Below are 19,288 nucleotides of genomic sequence, written 5' to 3' on the forward strand. Positions count from 1 at the left end.
TAGCTTGATCAGCAATGCCTAAAAGTTTTACTTTGCTTTTTATAGACAAACCTTATTGAACACAATAAAGTAAAGCCCACAGCCCAATGCCAGGCATTGAATCAGTGCTCAATAAAGAGAAGCTGCTATTCTTACTGGGAATTTGTTTGTTCAATAAATATTTACTGAGCACCTACTGAGTGCTATGCACCTATCCTAGGCACTGAGGATACAACAGTAAACAAAGCAGACAAAAGTCCCTGCCTGCTTTGAGCTTATAGTCTAGTGGAGAGAGATGGTGATAAGTGCTATAAAGAAAGGGCAAACTGGCCTCCTGTGGTAAATGGATACTGCTTAGATATTACTTCCTTTAGGAAATTTTTCCTAAGCTCCTTTCCCCCAACAGTAACACAAACATGTGCATGCACGGCGACACACAAACACTGTATCTTTTCTCAGCTGCATGCTTAGAGCCTGGCATATAGTAGGGCCTTAATAAATAGTTAAAGAAAGAAAGTCAGAAAGGAAAGACTAATTTCAATCCTTAGGATTGTGTGTTAAACTCAGAATGTGATACCGATTCAATTTAAATCTGTAAAGTGAGAGTGAAGTGGCATTCCTGAAAAAAAATGTTTGTTAGCAACATGAGGCTTAAACTTGAGGAAAGAAGGACGTGTCATGAAGATAATCAGAATATGGGCAAATATATTTTGAAGAACCTAGAGGAAAGAGAACATATTTGATTAGAATTGGGAAAAGGCAGTATAAGCTACACCACCTAAATTTACAGCATAAAAAAGAGGTTGGAATCGGGAAGAAGATAAATTGTTCTGTCTTTTTTTTAAGTTCAAGATGGCAAAATGATACAGTTGAAAATAAAACAAGATAATGGGCGAGACAGATTTGAGTAAAGAAAATAATGAGGTTAGATTTGTCTATATTCATTTGGTAAAGACTAAAAGAATAAAATAAGCAAATGGATAAGAAATTTAAATTTCCATTGTTGGCAATTCTGAAAACTGCACAGAGTTCCTTTGATTTTAGATGATATGAAATATGACATAAAAAGCTAGCCCTACCTTCAGAGGTTTCATCACCAAGCTCAATAATGTGAACATCATGCACGTTTTCATTTCAATACTTTGAGATATGGAGGATCTTTTTTTACATAGTCACCCTTCTCACTCCATCTGTTAATCCTCTTGGAGGAACTCACCCTGAGAGGTGAGTTTTCCAAGGGGTAACAAGGTCAGTTTTCAGATTTTAATTTAATGTAGTATGTAACTTAATTTGTCGCTGGTAATCAGGATGAAAAACATTCATGAAATTTAGCAAAACATATTAATAAACTGAGTATATGGAACACTTTCATATAGAAAAGAGTCAAAATGACTGTGTAATTTAAGGTGAAAATAGTCTTGTATTAACTTGTATGAAGTCTTGAGTTAATAGTCTTGTATTCAGATTATAAGACATTACTGACAAATATCTGAACCCTTTTTTTAGCAAGTTTTTATGTATTATTTTCATTGAGTTTAGCTGATTAAACTTTTCTTCTTCCAGATGTGCCAAATACTGGTGTAAACAAACCTCGAGCTTCTGACGCTGTCCATCCCAATAACTATCTCATCAGGACAGAGCCAGAACAAGGAACCCTCTACTCACCAGAACAGACGTCTCTCCATGAAAGTGAGGGTCTGTTGTATTATCTTTTAAGTATTAGATTTGCTTTTAATATTTCCATGTTGAAAATGAGCATCAGAAGTGTAAAATGAAGATATATTCTGCTGCTTTCATTCCTTCAGGATCATTGGGTAACTCAAGAAGTTCAACACAAATGAATTCTTATTCCGACAGTGGATACCAGGAAGCAGGGAGTTTCCACAACAGCCAGAACTTGAGTAAGGCAGATAATAGGCCACAACATTCATTCATAGGATCAACTAATAACCACCTGGTGAGGAATTCAAGAGCTGAAGGACAAACACTGGTTCAGGTAAGCCAAATACATCTTGATCCTTTTTTAAAAAATGGACTCATTTTACACTGAGTCCATGATGTTAATGAAATTTTAGGCTTGAAATCTAAAACTGCATTAGTTCCTATTAATGAATTCTGATAAATTCTAGACATTGGAGAGTAATTTTTCTGTAAGCAGCAAGTTTGGCATGAGGGGAATAGTCCACGGAGAGTGTGAGAGGATTGGGTGGAATGTTCTAGTCCCTGAGGGGTTATGAGTTCCTAAAAATACTAGAGCTAAAATATGCTGTAAAGAGTTCTAGAGGGCAAAGCACTATTCCCACACCTGCACAAAATGGGACTGGCCCATTCTAGCCAAAGTTTTTGCCTTCATCATTGGAATTGTTCTCTGAAAACGTATATTTTTGCTTGCTAGAATATAGATATTCCTGCCTATAGAGAGCTACTGTATAGAAGCATAACTATTCTGTTAAGGTTTTCTGACTTGATAGTCAAAAATAATAAACATATGTATTTATAAAAACTCCTTAACTCCTCACTGACTGCCACTTTATTCACCTCAGTCCACCAGCATATGCCAGAATTAATAAAAGTAATAGGAGTCCCGAGTGGCAATAACTAGTGAGGATCTCTCTGTCCAAGTACCCCTGTGATTCCTCTGGAGCTGAAAAATGGCAAGATGATCAAAGAGGTCAGGCAAACCCTAAGCTTCTCTTAATGCAATACAGGAAGCCCTGAAGGTACACACAGCAGTGAGCCAACATTCGCAATGCCAAAGGGGAAACACAAAACAACTTTGGCTCAACAATTTAAGGGAAACTTTTAAGTATTAAGAATCATTTCTGTATTAAAACAAACACAAATATGGTGCATGAATTTTTAAGGTAAGACAGGAAATCTTGTGCCCATGGCACACTACTTCCAGCTGCAGACTCCTCCCCCACCAGCTCCATTCCTCAGATGATACATTTACTCCTCTGCTGTTAGGGATGCTCTGATGAAACACTCTGGGAAACTTTGGACTACATGCTTACAGGAGTTCATCTGCTTAGGTGAATTTCTATGTTGGCAGGTCTAAAGTCAAACTTATGAATAATATTTAATTACAGATTGTCTATTTTGCCCCTAAGAGTGGCCATGATACTTTTTAAATTTATTTACTTATTTTTTTTAACTTACAGTAAGTTAATTTTGTTCCTGGAGATTGCAAGACGGTCTTTAAAACTGAACTTGCATGTATTCTGGGGAACACAGTTTCTAGATATCAGGGCCAAGTGTTATCCCATTTTGATAGTAAACAGCTTATATGTGGGATTTTTAAAATTATCCTTAGCACTATTAGTAAACCCCAAATACAGATTTTAATTTTCCAACTGCCTACAAATTTTTTTGTTTTGTTTTGTTTTTTCTTTTTTAACATCTTTTTTGGAGTATAATTGCTTCACAATGTTGTGTTAGTTTCTGCTGTATAACAAAGTGAATCAGCTATATGAATACACATATCCGCATATCCCCTCCCTCTTGCATCTCCCTCCCACCCTCCTCATCCCACCCCTCTAGGTGGTCACAAAGCACCGAGTTGATCTCCCTGTGCTATGTGACTGCTGCCTATTAGGTATCTGTTTTACATTTGATAGTGTATATATGTCCATGCTATTCTCTCACTTCATCCCAGCTTACCCTTCCCCCTTCCCATGTCCTCAAGTCCATTCTCTACTTCTGTGTCTTTATTCCTGTCCCGCTCCTATGTTCATTGGAACCTTGTTTTTTTAGATTCCATGTATATGTGTTAGCATACGGTATTTGTTTTTCTCTTTCTGACTTACTTCACTCTCTATGACAGACTCTAGGTCCCTCCATCTCACTACAAATAACAAAATTTCGTTTCTTTATATGGATGAGTAATATTCCCTTGTATATATGTGCCACATCTTCTTTTTCCATTCATCTGTCAGTGGACACTTAGGTTGCTTCCATGTCCTGGATATTGTAAATAGTGCTGCAATGAACATTGTGGTACATGACTCTTTTTGAATTATGGTTTTATCAGGGTATATGCCCAGTAGTGGTATTCCTGGGTCGTATGGTAGTTCTATTTTTAGTTTTTTAAGGGACCTCCATACTGTTCTCCATAGTGGCTGTATCAATTTACATTCCCACCAACAGTGCAGGAGGGTTCCCTTTTCTCCACACCCTCTCCAGCATTTATTGCTTGTAGATTTTTTGATGATGGCCATTCTGGTCGGTGTGAGATGATATCTCATTGTAGTTTTGATTTGCATTTCTCTAATGATTAGTGATGTTGAGCATCCTTTCATGTGTTTGTTGGCAATCTGCATATCTTCTTTGGAGAAATGTCTATTTAGGTCTTCTGCCCATTTTTGGATTGGGTTGTTTGTTTGTCTTTTTGATATTGAGCTGCATGAGCTGCTTGTATATTTTGGTGATTAATCCTTTGTCAGTTGCTTCATTTGCAAATATTTTCTCCCATTCTGAGGGTTGTCTTTTTGTCTTGTTTACAGTTTCCTTTGCTGTGCAAAAGCTGTGAAGTTTCATTAGGTCCCATTTGTTTATTTTTGTTTTTATTTCCATTTCTCTAGGAGGTGGGTCAAAAAGGATCTTGCTGTGACTTATGTCAAAGAGTCTGCTGCCTATGTTTTCCTCTAAGAGTTTTATAGTGTCTGGCCTTATATTTAGGTCTTTAATCCATTTTGAGTTTATTTTTGTATACGGTGTTAGGGAGGGTGCTAATTTCATTCTTTTACATGTAGCTGTCCAGTTTTCCCAGCACCACTTATTAAAGAGGCTTTCTTTTCTCCATTTTATATTCTTGCCTCCTTTATCAAAGATACAGTGACCATATGTGCATGGATTTATCTCTGGGCTTTCTCTCCTGTTCCATTTATCTATATTTCTGTTTTTGGGCCAGTACCATACTGTCTTGATTACTGTTGCTTTGTAGTATAGACTGAAGTCAGGGAGCCTGATTCCTCCAGCTCCGTTTTTCTTTCTCAAGATTGCTTTGGCTATTCGGGGTCTTTTGTGTTTCCATACAAATTGTGAACTTTTTTGTTCTAGTTCTGTGAAAAATGCCATTGGTAGTTTGATAGGGATCACACTGAATCTGTAGATTGCCTTTCATAGTATAGTCATTTTCACAATGTTGATTCTTCCAGTCCAAGAACATGGTATATCTCTCCATCTGTTTGTATCATCCTTAATTTCTTTCATCAGTGTCTTATAGTTTTCTGCATACAGAAAACTTTTGCATTCCTTGTGGGCCTCAATTAGGTGCCCACAGTTCTCTTCTCCTTTCTCAGTGGTGCACGCATCGTGCACCTTCTTGGTCTCTGGGCAGGCACAGCATGGCTTCAGAGGCTTCTTCTCCTGCGACTCAGATGGGGCAGGGCTTGCGGCCACCAGACCCGGCATTTTTCGCACCAAAAGCAGCAATTAGCACAGACACCCTAAACACCAGCCTCCGCAAACGCCTCCGATTAGCCCGCAATCTTTTGTCTCCTTAGGTAGGTTTATTCCTAGGTGTTTTATTCTTTTCCTTGCAGTGGTAAATGGGAGTGTTTCCTTAATTTCTCTTTCAGATTTTTCATCACTGGTGTATAAGAATGCATGAGATTTCTGTACATTAATTTTGTATCCCACTACTTTACCACATTCATTGATTATCTCTAGTAGTTTTCTGGTAGCATCTTTAGGATTCTGTATGTATAGTACCATGTCATCTGCAAACAGTGACAGCTTTACTTCTTCTTTTCCGATTTGGGTTCCTTTTATTTCTTTTCCTTCTCTGATTGCTGTGGCTAAAACTTCCAAAACTATGTTGAATAATATTGGTGAGAGTGGCATCCTTGTCTTGTTCCTGATTTTAGAGGAAATGGTTTCAGTTTTTCACCATTGAGGATGATGTTGGCTGTGGGTTTGTCATATATGGCCTTTATTTGTTGAGGTAAGTTCCCTCTATGCCTACTTTCTGGAGGGTTTTTATCCTAAATGAGTGTTGAATTTTGTCAAAAGCTTTTTCAGCATCTATTGAGATTATCATATGATTTTTATCCTGCAGTTTGTTAATATGGTGTATCACATTGATTGATTTGCATATATTGAAGAATTCTTGCATTTCTAGGATAAACCCCACTTGATCATGGTGTATGATCCTTTTAATGTGCTGTTGGATTCTGTTTGTTAGTATTTTTGTTGAGGATTTTTGCGTCTAGGTTCGTCAGTGATATTGGTCTGTAGTTCTCTTTTTTTGTGATGTCTTTGTCTGGTTTTGGTATCAGGGTGATGATGGCCTCGTAGAATGAGTTTGGAAGTATTCCTCCCTCTGCTATATTTTGGAAGAGTTTGAGAAGGGTAGGTGCTAGCTCTTCTCTAAATGTTTGGTAGCATTCACCTGTGAAGCCATCTGGTCCTGGGCTTTTGTTTGTTGGAAGATTTTTAATCACAGTTTCAATTCAGTGCTTGTGATTGGTCTGCTTATATTTTCTATTTCTTCCTGGTTCAGTCTCAGAAGGTTGTGCTTTTCTAAGAATTTGTCCATTTCTTCCAGGTTGTCCATTTTATTGGCACATAGTTGCTTGTAGTAATCTCTCATGATCCTTTGTATTTCTGCAGTGTCAGTTGTTACTTCTTTTTCATTTCTAATTCTGTTGAGTTGAGACTTCTCCCTTTTTTTCTTGTTGAGTCTGGCTAATGGTTTATCTTTTCAAGGAACCAGCTTTTAGTTTTATTGATCTTTGCTATTGTGTCCTTCATTCCTTTTTCATTTATTTCTGATCTGATCTTTATGATTTCTTTCATTCTGCTAACTTTGGGGGGTTTTTTTGTTGTTGTTCTTCTTTCTCTAATTGCTTTAGGTGTAAGGTTAAGTTGTTTATTTGAGATTTTTCTTGTTTCTTGAGGTAGGATTGTATTGCTATAAACTTCCCTCTTAGAAATGCATTTGCTTCATCCCATAGGTATTGGGTTGTCATATTTTCATTGTCATTTGTCTCTAGGTACTTTTTGATTTCCTCTTTGATTTCTTCAGTGATCTCTTAGTTATTTAGTAGCATAGTGTTTAGCCTCCATGTGTCTGTATTTTTTACAGTTTTTTTCCTGTGATTGATATCTAGTCTCATAGCATTGTAGTCAGAAAACATACTCAATATGATTTTAATTTTCTTAAATTTACCAAGGCTTGATGTGTGACCCAAGATATGATCTATCCTGGAGAATGTTCCATGAGCACTTGAGAAGAAAGTGTATTCTATTGTTTTTGGACGGAATGTCCTATAAATATCAGTTAAGTCCATCTTGTTTAATGTGTCATTTAAAGCTTGTGTTTCCTTATTTAATTTCATTTTGGATGTTCTGTCCTTTGGTGAAAGTGGGGTGTTAAAGTCCCCTACTACTATTGTGTTTCTGTCTATTTCCCCTTTTATGGCTGTTAACAGTTGCCTTATGTATTGAGGTGCTCCTATTTTGGGTGCATAAATATTTACAATTGTTATATCTTCTTCCTGGATTGATCCCTTGATCATTATATAGTGTCCTTCTTTGTCTCTTGTAATAATGTTTATATTAAAGTCTATTTTGTCTGATATGAGTATTGCTACTCCAGCTTTCTTTTGATTTCCATTTGCATGGAATATCTTTTTCCATCCCCTCACTTTCAGTCTGTATGTGTCCCTAGGTCTGAAGTGGGTCTGTTGTAGACAGCATATATATGGGTCTTGTTTTTGTATCCATTCAGCCAGTCTGTGTCTTTTGTTTGGAGCATTTAATCCATTTACATTTAAGGTAATTATCAATATGTATGTTCCTATTACCACTTTTTAATTGTTTTTGGTTTGCTATTATAGGTCTTTTCTTTCTCTTGTATTTCCTGCCTAGAGAAGCTCCCTTAGCATTTGTTGTAAAGCTGGTTTGGTGGTGCTGAATTCTCTTAGCTTTTGCTTGTCTGTAAAGGTTTTAATTTCTCGGTCGAATCTGAATGAGTTCATTACTGGGTAGAGTAATCTTGGTTGTAGGTTTTTCCCTTTCATCACTTTCAGTATGTCCTGCTGCTCCCTTCTGGCTTGCAAAGTTTCTACTGAAAGATCAGCTGTTAATCTTATGGGGATTCCTTTGTATGTTATTTGTTGCTTTTCCCCTGCTGCTTTTAATATTTTTTCTTTGCATTTAATTTTTGATAGTCTTATTATTATGTGTCTCAGTCTGTTTCTCCTTGGATTTATCTTGTGTGGGACTCCCTGTGCTTCCTGGACTTGATTGACTATTTCCTTTCCCATGTTAGGGAAGTTTTCAACTATAAGCTCTTCAAATATTTTCTCAGACCCTTTCTTTTTCTCTTCTCCTTCTGAGACCCCTATAATTCGAATGTTGGTGTGTTAAATGTTGTCCCAGAGGTCTCTGAGACTGTCCTCAATTCTTTTCATTCTTTTTTCTTTATTCTGCTCTGCAGCAGTTATTTCCACTATTTTATCTTCCAGGTCACTTATCCATTCTTCTGCCTCAGTTATTCTCCTATTGATTCCTTCTAGAGAATTTTTAATTTCATTTATTGTGTTGTTCATCATTGTTTGTTTGCTCTTTAGTTCTTCTAGGTCCTTGTTAAACGTTTCTTGTATTTTCTCCATTCTGTTTCCAAGATTTTGGATTCTCTTTACTATCATTACTCTGAATTCTTTTTCAGGTAGACTGCCTATTTTCTCTTCATTTATTTGGTCTGTTTGGTTTTTACCTTACTCATTCATCTCCTGCATATTTCTCTGTCTTCTCATTTTGCTTAACTTACTGTGTTTGGGGTCACCTTTTCACTGGCTGCAGGTTCATAGTTCCCGTTGTTTTTGGTGTCTGCCCCCAGTAGGTGAGGTTGGTTCAGTGGGTTGTATAGGCTTCCTGTTGGAGGGGACTGGTGCCTGTGTTCTGGTGGGTGGGGCTGGATCTTGTCTTTCTGGTGGGCAGGCCATGTCCAGTGGTGTGTTTTGGGATGTCTGTGAACTTAGTATGATTTTAGGTGGCCTCTCTGCTAATGGGTGGGGTTGTGTTCCTGTCTTGCTAGTTGTTTGGCATGGGGCATACTGCACTGGAGCTTGCTCTCCATTGGGTGGAGCTGGGTCTTAGCATTGAGACTGTTATCTCTGGGAGAGCTCTTGCCGATTGGTATTGTGTGGGGCCAGGAGGTCTCTGGTGGACCAGTGTCCTGAACTTTGCTATCCCACCTCAGAGGCTCAGGTCTGACACCAGGCCAGAGCACCAACACCCTGTCAGCCACATGGCTCAGAAGAAAGGGGAGAAAAAAATAAAAAAAAATAATAATTAATAAAATAAAATAATAGAAAATAATTCAAAGTAAAAAAATAAGAAAGTAATTTTAAAAAAACGGAGAGAGCAATCAAACCAATAAACAAATCCACCAGTGATAACAAGCACTAAAAACTATACTAAGATAAGCATAAAAATCAGAAACAAGTCAGTCGCAGACAGCAAACCCCAAGTCTACAGTTGCACCCAAAGTCTACCACCTCAGTTTTGGGTTGACTCATTGTCTATTCAGGTATTCCACAGATGCAGGATACCTCAAGTTGATTTTGGGGATTTTATCCACTGCTCCTGAGGCTGCACAGAGAAATTTCCCTTTCTGCTCCTTGTTCGCACAGCTCCTGGGTTTCAGCTCTGGTTTTGGCCCCATCTCTGCGTGTAGGTCACCCTCAGGCTTCTGTTCCCGCCCAGACAGAACAGGGTTAAAGCAGCGGCTGATTAGGGAGCTCTGGCTCACTCATGCGGGGGGATGGAGAGGTACGGTAGTTATAATTGGAATGCAGGGCGAGCCTGCGTTGGCAGAGGCCGGCATGATGTTGCGACAGCCTGAGGCATGCTGTGTGTTCTCCTGCCTACTAATTTTTAAACTCCCTCTTTCTTGCCTTATTGTTTATTTTCAGTCCCCTTCCCTCCCCAGATCTTCTCCTTTCCATGGCTATTGCCTTCCCAGAATTGTTGAGTTTGAGCACCCAAGTGGTCTCAGAGCAGGTGTTTCAGCCAGCCAACTGCTTATAACACATGGAGACAAAACATGTTTCTTCTTATGGCATCTAAGAGTATACAAAGTCCGTGACTCATCCCTTTTTCTTCCTTTATTGCCCCAACTAAAAGTGAAAGGGGGTTGATGACAACTGTACTCTAGTAGTCACTAGGAGATACAGAAAAAGTTTGGTCCTGAGCTTATAACCCACTGCCCCAGTCCAGCCACCATTCTTCTTCATTATTGTCCTGCATCAAGAAAGGGATCTGAGACTCAGTGTTTGCAGAAGTCTATGGATTCATAGAAGGACTAGCCATGGCAGAAATGTTCTTCATTTCCCAGTCTGGTCATTTGCAGCTGGCCAGAACTCCAGAGATTTTGAGCATTCCTCCTGCTGGAACAGATTGAGGGTACTTTTATTTGCATCTCTTTTGATCCACCAGCTTAAGACAAGAGCTTATAAATCAAAGGAGGCAGAAAGAAATGGCTGAAATCACTAGCAGCCACACTTAAGCTAAAAGAAAAGATAGATTTGGCTAAAGCACTAATACAGTACTCACAGAGGAGAGCTGAGAGCACAGGCCCTATCCAAATGTTCAATTATTCCACTTTGAAAGAACCTTCCTTTTGTTAATGGGGCCAACCCATAAAGACAGTTACAAAGGCAGTTATAGATACTGCTCTAGCTTTATCTAGATTAACATATTGAAAAAGTTTTGTTTTGTTTTGTTTTGTTTGTTTTGTTTTTGTTTTACACAAATGGGTTACCTTAGCCAAACTTTGACTCGCAGGGTACAAAATAAGTACACTGCTCCAGTGACCCTTCACACTTGCAATACAGTATATTATGTGTTGTGGAAAATGTGTAGGCAGAGGGTAAAATAATGTAAAGACAAAAGAAAAAAGAATATCAAATGTCTTTCGATCTCTCCTTACTGGTTGGTTTTAGTATTCTGAAGGGGAAAGTTGGAGATTAAACCACCACCAAGAAAAAAAAAAAAAAGTAGAACAAGAAAAACAGAATAAGGAAAAACTAAGATTCAGCTCTACAGCAAAAAAAGGAAAAGAAACTTAGATGCCTAAAATAAATAGTGAATTCACATTCTGTAGTGAGCTATGTACATTTTTTGCTGTAATGACAATGGACACACAACCCTGGATAAACCATTCTCTTTTCTCCCCCTTTCATCAGCCATCAGTAGCCAATCGGGCCATGAGAAGAGTTAGTTCAGTTCCATCTAGAGCACAGTCTCCTTCTTATGTTATCAGCACAGGCGTGTCTCCTTCAAGGGGGTCACTGAGAACTTCTCTTGGTAGTGGATTCGGCTCTCCATCAGTGACCGACTCCCGACCACTGAACCCCAGTGCATACTCCTCCACCACATTACCTGCTCAGCGGGCAGCCTCTCCATACTCTGCACAGAGACCCACCTCCCCATCAGCTGTACGTCGGATTGGGTCGGCCACCTCCTGGCAGACCTCCAATCCCAACGGACCAACCCCTCAGTACCAAACGACCACCAGAGTGGGGTCCCCACTGACCCTGACGGATGCACAGACTCGAGTAGCTTCCCCATCCCAAGGCCAGGTGGGGTCATTATCCCCCAAACGCTCAGGGATGACCGCTGTACCACAGCATCTGGGACCTTCACTGCAAAGGACTGTTCATGACATGGAACAATTCGGACAGCAGCAGTATGACATTTACGAGAGGATGGTTCCACCTCGGCCAGACAGCCTGACAGGTGAGTACAAGGGGACGGCCCTACACAAAGCCCAGCGGGAAAGTCTTCCATGTAACCGTTGCTGAAACAGAGCATGTAACGTGGAAAAAGCTTACATTTTTATCTTAAAATTTATACTGCAGACTTCAGGCTGACTTGTCTTTCAGGCTCTATAATTTTTAATGCATGAAATTATACACATTTATATCACCAGACCTCTTTTGCAATGAATACATTTCCCCCATCCCTCACAATATTAGGGTATAAGAGGTACTTTTTTGCCTTTTAGAGGAATTGGTTGGAATTCTAAACTGTTTGTTGAGGTTTTTCACAGTGAAATAGTTTTCACTAGCTAGGTCTACCCATACTCAAAACGCTAAGATATGTTAAAAGGTGGTATCAGAATGTCTGTTCAAATTTTTTTTAAAACAAATTCCCTAATAGTGTAGACTAGAATATGGATTTCCTCACTTACTGCCTTGATTTTTAGCATCCTGATGGGAAAGCACAAATTCTTATGAATTACCTTCAAATGCCACTTGTATTAAATCAGAAAGACACCAACCAGGTCACTGGTAGTCCAACTGTTTCCTTCAGGGTTTTTTCACGGCGGGTATCCTACATGATGTATAGACTTGTTCTTTTGATTAAAATGAATTCATCTTTAACTAGTGTTCTAAATTATATTTTAAAAGTAACATGTACATAGTGGTAAAAAAATTCAAACTATGCAGGGAAATATGAATTGAGAAGTGAAAGTCTCAGCCTTCTCTTTACCCTCACCCAGTCCCACTCACCAGTTTATGTATCTTCCAGAATGTTTGATTACATATATGAGTATATACATTACATACAAATGTGCACACATTGTGTTTCTTTTTTTTTTTTTTTAATGCTGTTGGAATTCTATTATATATATCTTCTATACCTTGTTCATTTTTTAATATGTCTGAGAGTGCTACTTCATTCTCTCAAGGGATGCCTAGGACCCTATTTTATAGATGTATTATAGTTTAATCACTTTGCTATTAATGGACATTTAGGTTTTCTCATTTTTAGCTGTTAGAGACAATGATGCAATATATATTATTCCTCCTGCATATTTGCACATAGGTACTAAGATAACTATGGGATCCATTTCTTGAAGTAGAATTGCTGGATCAAAATATGTGTGTATATGTTCTTAATGAAATACTGTCAAATTGCCCCCAGGAAGGTTTTATAGATTTCTGTTTACACTAGTAGTTTGAGCGCATGTTCCCTACACCTTCACTAGCACTGCATGATGTCAAAGAGTTTCATCTTTGCCAGTCTGGCAGTTAAAAAGCTACACCTCATTGTTTTAAGTGGCCTGTGTTGAGTAATGACTGAGGTTGATGATTTCATATGTTTATCAGCCATTTTATTGCTTTTCTGCAAACCGTGAGTTCAGGTCTTTTGTCTATTTTTTTAATTTGTAAATGCTTTTTATACTTGAATAAATTAACCCCTTGTAATATACTTCTCAAGTATTTTTCTCATTTTGTAATTTGTCTTTTGACTTTCTTTTTGGTATTTCTTATTTACAGAAGTTTTTAATGTTTTGTGAAGTAAGATTAATATCCTTTCCTTATGGCTTCTGGGAAAGGTAGAGCCTTTTTGAAATTTTCTAATTGAAGAATCTTGCACAAAGAATTAATATTGAACTTGATTTTGAGCTCAAGGAAATTCCTAGTGGAGAAACTGCCTCTTTTTCATTCAGCCATTAGAGGGGTGTCTTTGGCTTAGATGTTTTCTGGCATGCCTCTGAAAAGTATGCAGCAGAGTGAGGTGGAATCATTTACAACATTCTGCCTCTGATGGAAACCTTAAGAGATAAATAGTTCTGAGGATTTCTGTGCCCCAGCCCTGCCCTGTGTGTGTGAACAACAGCTGTGCAGAAATCTGTGTTTGCAGTAGAGTGAAGAGGAAGTCCAGGAAAGAAAGCGAGCACATAAAGGACTGTCTCCATGTTTAACCCTGGAGGGCTGATCTTTGGTTTAAAAAACCTGCTTCTCTGACAATGCAGGTGAAGTTAGACTTTATGTTTCAGGGGGAAAAAATTATACGTAGCCTATTATGGATTTTTTTTTTCCTAGAATATGACAGTCTTCAAAAGAAGCAAAGGGTTTCTTAAAATGTTCTAGGGACGCTTTGGTTTCCATCATCTAGCTACCTGCCCAATTAGTCTGCATGTGGATCCTAATTTGTAAATTCCTCTCTTTTTTTTCTTATTTTAGAAAGTGATGTGCCTGTCATTATATTTACTATGCTTCTGATTTCAAAGGCTTAATAACCTGCTAATTGATAAGCCTAAAGCAATATTTTATAATAGATACAGACACTTGGATATTTGGTGATCATAATTTAAATGATGTATATAAATTACTTCCTACAACAGAAAAATATGTCTGCCTGAAAATATTCATTTCAGTATAATCATAGCATATCAAGACAGGTTTTGAGAATAAGAAGAATTCATATTTGGAAGATAAATTTAAGTTTGTTTTCACTGACTTAAAATATAAAGGTTTTAAATCACAAGGAATATATCATTGAAGTAGGTAAGCTAGTATGTATTTGTGGAATTGCAACATATTATTTGTCTTTCAGTTTAAAAGATACTAAGTTATAATAGCCTTTCTGCACAATCATTTTACTTAATCTATAGGGGCTATGTAATTTTGTAATTTTTTAAATGTTAATCTATAGTAGTGTGTGTTTTTGTTTTAATGCATGAGTAGGTGAACAAAAATATTTACCATCATAATGTTATTCACAAAGACTTCTAATATCAAGAAATTGCTATTTCACTATAATTCTTAAGTTTTTATTTCCTGTTATAGTCTATCACATACAGTCATTTCATCTCACTAATCGTCCTGTAACAGGGGGCTGTTTATTGGATACTTTTTATAGTTGTAAGTGGTAACAAGCTCATTTGGTTACCTTTCTTGTGAAATCATAGTAAATGTTTATGAAAGTTTTCATATTATATGGATTCCAGTGAAGACTCCAGCTAGATCCTGGCACAGTGAGAATATCACATTCTGAACGGGGCAGAATGCTTTGGTCTCTTTTCACATCACTGTGGTGGTGAGCCAAGGCGGCTTAGCCAACTTCAGGAGCATCCAGGGCTCAGCTTGCCTCCACCCAAGTGTTTGTGATCTTCAGAGTCTCACAGTAAATCAAGGGCTCTACTGAATATTAAAATAATGCCTCATCCTGATAAGATTTCCAAGAACTAGGTGCATTTTCCTGCCCACTTTACATCACTGTTAACAAAATTAATGCCTGCAACTTTTGTTCAAGATACTCTTGGGCTCTATAGAGAAATGGAGTTCATACTGTACTAAGAATGAGAAATCTGCCAGTGAATAAAAAGCTGAAATCCTCAGATGAGTACTTTACAACAGCAATCATAATATGGTCTTTAGAGTTACATGGGCTTCCATGAACCCCTGGTGAGCTAACCTCCCTCCTTAACCTTATGTCTGTGGAGGTCTCTGTCCAGTTCAAGGTTTTTCACACCATGTCTCATTGATCCTTGAGAAATAGCTTTGTCCAGTGCAATGACAGATCATGGAGGGGGCTTCCTCTCAGCCCTACCAGGAAGTAGCTCTCTGAAGGGGATGAACTACATTTCCTTTTGGGCTCTGTTTCCTCAATTTTAAAATGGGAAGATTTGGCTGAATGAGCTCCCAGTTATAAGACTGTATAAAACTGTGATCTTCATTTTAGCAAGTGAGGAGCCAGTAGCCAAAACCCACATTTGTTCATTTAATTTCTTCCCATGTCACATTGCTGTCCGGGGTTGGTAATAATCGTTCATATTAGAAGCTTTTATGTATTAACTTTCTTGCCACTCCTCACTAAGCAACATGTAATTATCACTCACATTCAGGCCCATTCACTTTTAGTTGTCATATGATTAACTCAGCTAACAAGATGTGAGCGATCGTATCTTTTGGTAATTAGTTACTGTGTTGATTATTTGCAGTCTTTTTAAAAGCGAATATATGCTGACTGACTTCAGATATGTTTGTGCTTTTTCTTGCTCATATTTGGAATGTAACCTTAGTTGGTATTCTTACCAAGTGACAAATTTTACTTACTAATGAATGATGACAGCTCACAAATTCCTGAGCATCGTAATGTAGAATATACCAATTCACTTTTTTAAAGAAAATAACATGTTTGGGTTTGAAATTTGCATTAATTATTAATAATTTGAATGAGAGTATTTGAAATGACTTAATACACTAACTTTGTACTTTTCCTTTACACTAGAAAGAAGGTAAACAAGAATCTGGTATTTGGATTCCTAGAAAAACACTTGTTTTGTTTTTTTAATTGTGATAACAAATAATAAAATAATACTTTATAAATCTTATTAGTTTGCTGATGATATTTTAAACTTTGTAACATAAAATTTCACCTTTTTCTATAAAAATCTTGGGTGAATGATTTGAGACAAAGTTCAGAACAGTTCTTGAACATCAGCCTGTTTCTAAGCGCTATTATGTAGGTGTCGTCTTAAGTGTTGGGATTTAAAGAGGTGTGGGACATGACGGCGCTCTCTTTTTGGTCACCATCATAAAATAGCTTACAGTTGGGGGATGAATTTCAGAGTATCAAACCATTTAATAATTTCTTATATTTTTTTTAGAAAATTTACTTTTATCCTGCTGCCAGAGGAGAAAGTTTTATTTTTAGAATGTATATGGTATCCTGTTCATATCTGTCATCCCTCTTTTGTAAAACTCACTAGGTTTGGTGTTTAGACTCAGCATTTGGTCCTATTGTTTAGGAGTTATACTTTTAACCTCACCACAGTTTTCAAGTTTTTTAATAATGTAATTTTCCTGCCTGTAGGCTTACGGAGTTCCTATGCTAGTCAGCACAGCCAGATTGGACAAGACCTTCGTTCATCTGTGTCTCCCGACTTGCACATCACTCCTATCTATGAGGGGAGGACCTATTACAGCCCAGTTTACCGCAGCCCAAACCACGGAACCGTGGAGCTCCAAGGATCGCAGACAGCACTGTACCGCACAGGTTCGGGTGGGCATCAGCTCTGTTCAGCTGCTTTCCCAATTTCAGCAGCCCAAGAGTAGAGGATTTTATTGAGATGGATTTCCTGTTAGAGTGAATTCGTATTGCCCATTTGGTTGTCAGATAAGCAGCTGTGAAAACAAATCAATAAACAGTAAAACAGAAGTTCATTTAGTACCTATTTATAAGTGATATATTTTTACCTTAGTTCAATCTGATCAGTGAACCCAGTGATTATACTTTAATTCACAAATAAGTTTGTTGAGCTATAAATCCGACTCCTCAGGTTGGAAGCATATCAGATATAGAAAGGAAAGCCTTTTTTGGAATATTTCTTTGTAATTTTTGTTTCCTAGAACACGTCTTTAGAGAAAATCCCTACGTGAGCTATTGGCTTATCTTTGATTTAGCATGTATGTAGCCCAAGTGTATTTGGTATTACTCTTTTTTTGTTACTGAGTCTCTTCTGAATTCTTAAGCGATAGAATGTGAAATAAATATTCCTTATGGTAGACTCAATCTGGGACAGAATGCAATGATGGCAGTTATAAAAATAGGGAACGGGAACTCACCAGGGGTCCAGTGGTTAGAACTCCGTGCTTCCACTGCAGGGGGCCCAGGTTCGAGCCATGGTTGGGGAACTAAGATCCCACATACCACGTGGCGTGACCAAAAGATAATAATAATAATTTTAAAAATAAGAAGAAAAATAAGCAGCTAGTGCATCACACCCTTGCACCCTCAGACTCACATTTGTGCCACACCATAGCGGCTGATAGAGCAGAAGCTAGAGCCTGTGGCCACGTGAGCTGCCAGATTATGCTACGGGTATGGCTTACAAAGTCCCAAGAGGCCGCTTTAAAAAAAAAAAAAGTTAGTACAGATTTATTAACGTGCCCATAAATGAATTCCAGGTAGCAATGATAATTCCCTAAAGGCACAGCTCTAGGAGCCATACCCCACAGAACACCATGAGGGAGAAGACTGAATTTGAATTGGTTCTTTGCCAAAAACTGACAGTTTGGTCCACTGTGGTATTTTTCTCCTGATAGAATGTACCAATTTTTAATAGATGTTAGTGAAGAAATATTTCACTCATTCTGTTCTGTAAATTGAAGAATTTCTTTATTAGGATTAAGAAGTAAATAGTGTTAAAATATGTTAATTGCAGGAAGAATATGAACACAATCATTGGAGAGATACCTACTGCAATAATTTGGAAAGAGAGGTTAAATACAATGTACAGTACTTTATACATAGCATCACGCAATAATTTTAGGGAGTAGCTTTAGAAGAATTTGATATATCAGTCTTCTTTCCTGTGAAGTATATTTTCCAATGTTATCAAAATACACAAGTCTATAAATAAAATATATATAAAAATACGTAACCTGTATTCACTAGGTGTCCAAAGTTTGACGGTTTCAGTTATCTATAAGTTTGAATATCTTACTTGTCTTTTATTGCTAAAATGTAGTTATGAAATTTTGTTATTTATTTCTAAGATTAGTTTAATTATTTTCCTTTATTCCACTTTCAGTTTTGTTACTAAATCTTAAACATATTAAGACCTACTGTGTAAGCAGATTTATAGTTTCATTTTTGCTCTTTCCTGCTAATAAAATTGACATAAATATTGTTTGTGTTATGTTAAAAACTTCAGTGCCTTTGTTAGCACTAATAAGCTAGATTGGTAATATCTAAAAGTAAGCAATTTATATAATTGTTAAAAACTTAACCCTTCTTAAAACTAAAAATATTTTGACTTTGAAACGTATCACTTTGTGGAGAACATACTAATCTTTTTTAAAATGCTGACTTTCTAGTAGGTGTTGGAAATCTGCAAAGGACGTCCAGCCAACGAAGTACCCTTACATACCAAAGAAATAATTATGCTCTGAACACAACAGCTACCTATGCGGAGCCCTACAGGCCAATACAATACCGAGTGCAAGAGTGCAATTATAACAGGCTTCAGCACATAGCACCAGCTGATGATGGCACCACGAGATCCCCATCAATAGACAGCATTCAAAAAGACCCCAGGCAAGTACTGGTTATGAGTCTCCAGAATGCCACCATATCTCAGGAGTCAACTAGTTCCTTCATTCTGACTTTTTTCAAGTTGCCGTGTCTGTTATCAGTAACTCCTTATCTCTAATATTTCCAGTTGTTTTCCAGCACTGTAGGTCATTGAGGTTAATTTCACTTTAGAGATAGAGTCCTTCCTTCAGTGCTTTAATAATAAGTTAGAGAATGCACAGGTCTGTGTGAATATCTGCAGCATCCACAACTGAAATACTTCATCAAGGCAACTACCTGGGATAGCCTCTTAGTCTGAATTACACAAAAGATTTTAATGGATCATTTTATGCCTTTTCCTTTATCTTGGCTGACCTCTTAAATGATGGCTTCAGAAAATGCATATGGTTGTTTTAAACTGGGAAAGACCAGTGTCAGGTACATTTTGAATCATATTGGTCAGTGCCGTGTTGCGCTTTTATTAACT

At 37.6% G+C, this 19,288-nt stretch overlaps 1 protein-coding gene across 1 annotated transcript in view; it reads left to right on the forward strand.

Moving 5' to 3' along the window:
* The window catches only part of PKP4 (plakophilin 4), a 178,319-nt gene that overhangs the window by 111,964 nt on the left and 47,067 nt on the right, over positions 1-19,288 (forward strand). The window contains exons 5-9 of the mRNA XM_079710826.1: positions 1,543-1,668; positions 1,785-1,975; positions 11,175-11,727; positions 16,600-16,788; positions 18,606-18,829. Of these exons, the coding sequence (XP_079566952.1) occupies positions 1,543-1,668; positions 1,785-1,975; positions 11,175-11,727; positions 16,600-16,788; positions 18,606-18,829 (1,283 nt within the window). The remainder of the gene's footprint in view (positions 1-1,542; positions 1,669-1,784; positions 1,976-11,174; positions 11,728-16,599; positions 16,789-18,605; positions 18,830-19,288) is intronic.

This window comes from Hyperoodon ampullatus (genome assembly GCF_949752795.1).
Source record: "Hyperoodon ampullatus genome assembly, chromosome: 8".
NCBI classification, from domain to species: Eukaryota; Metazoa; Chordata; class Mammalia; order Artiodactyla; family Ziphiidae; genus Hyperoodon; species Hyperoodon ampullatus.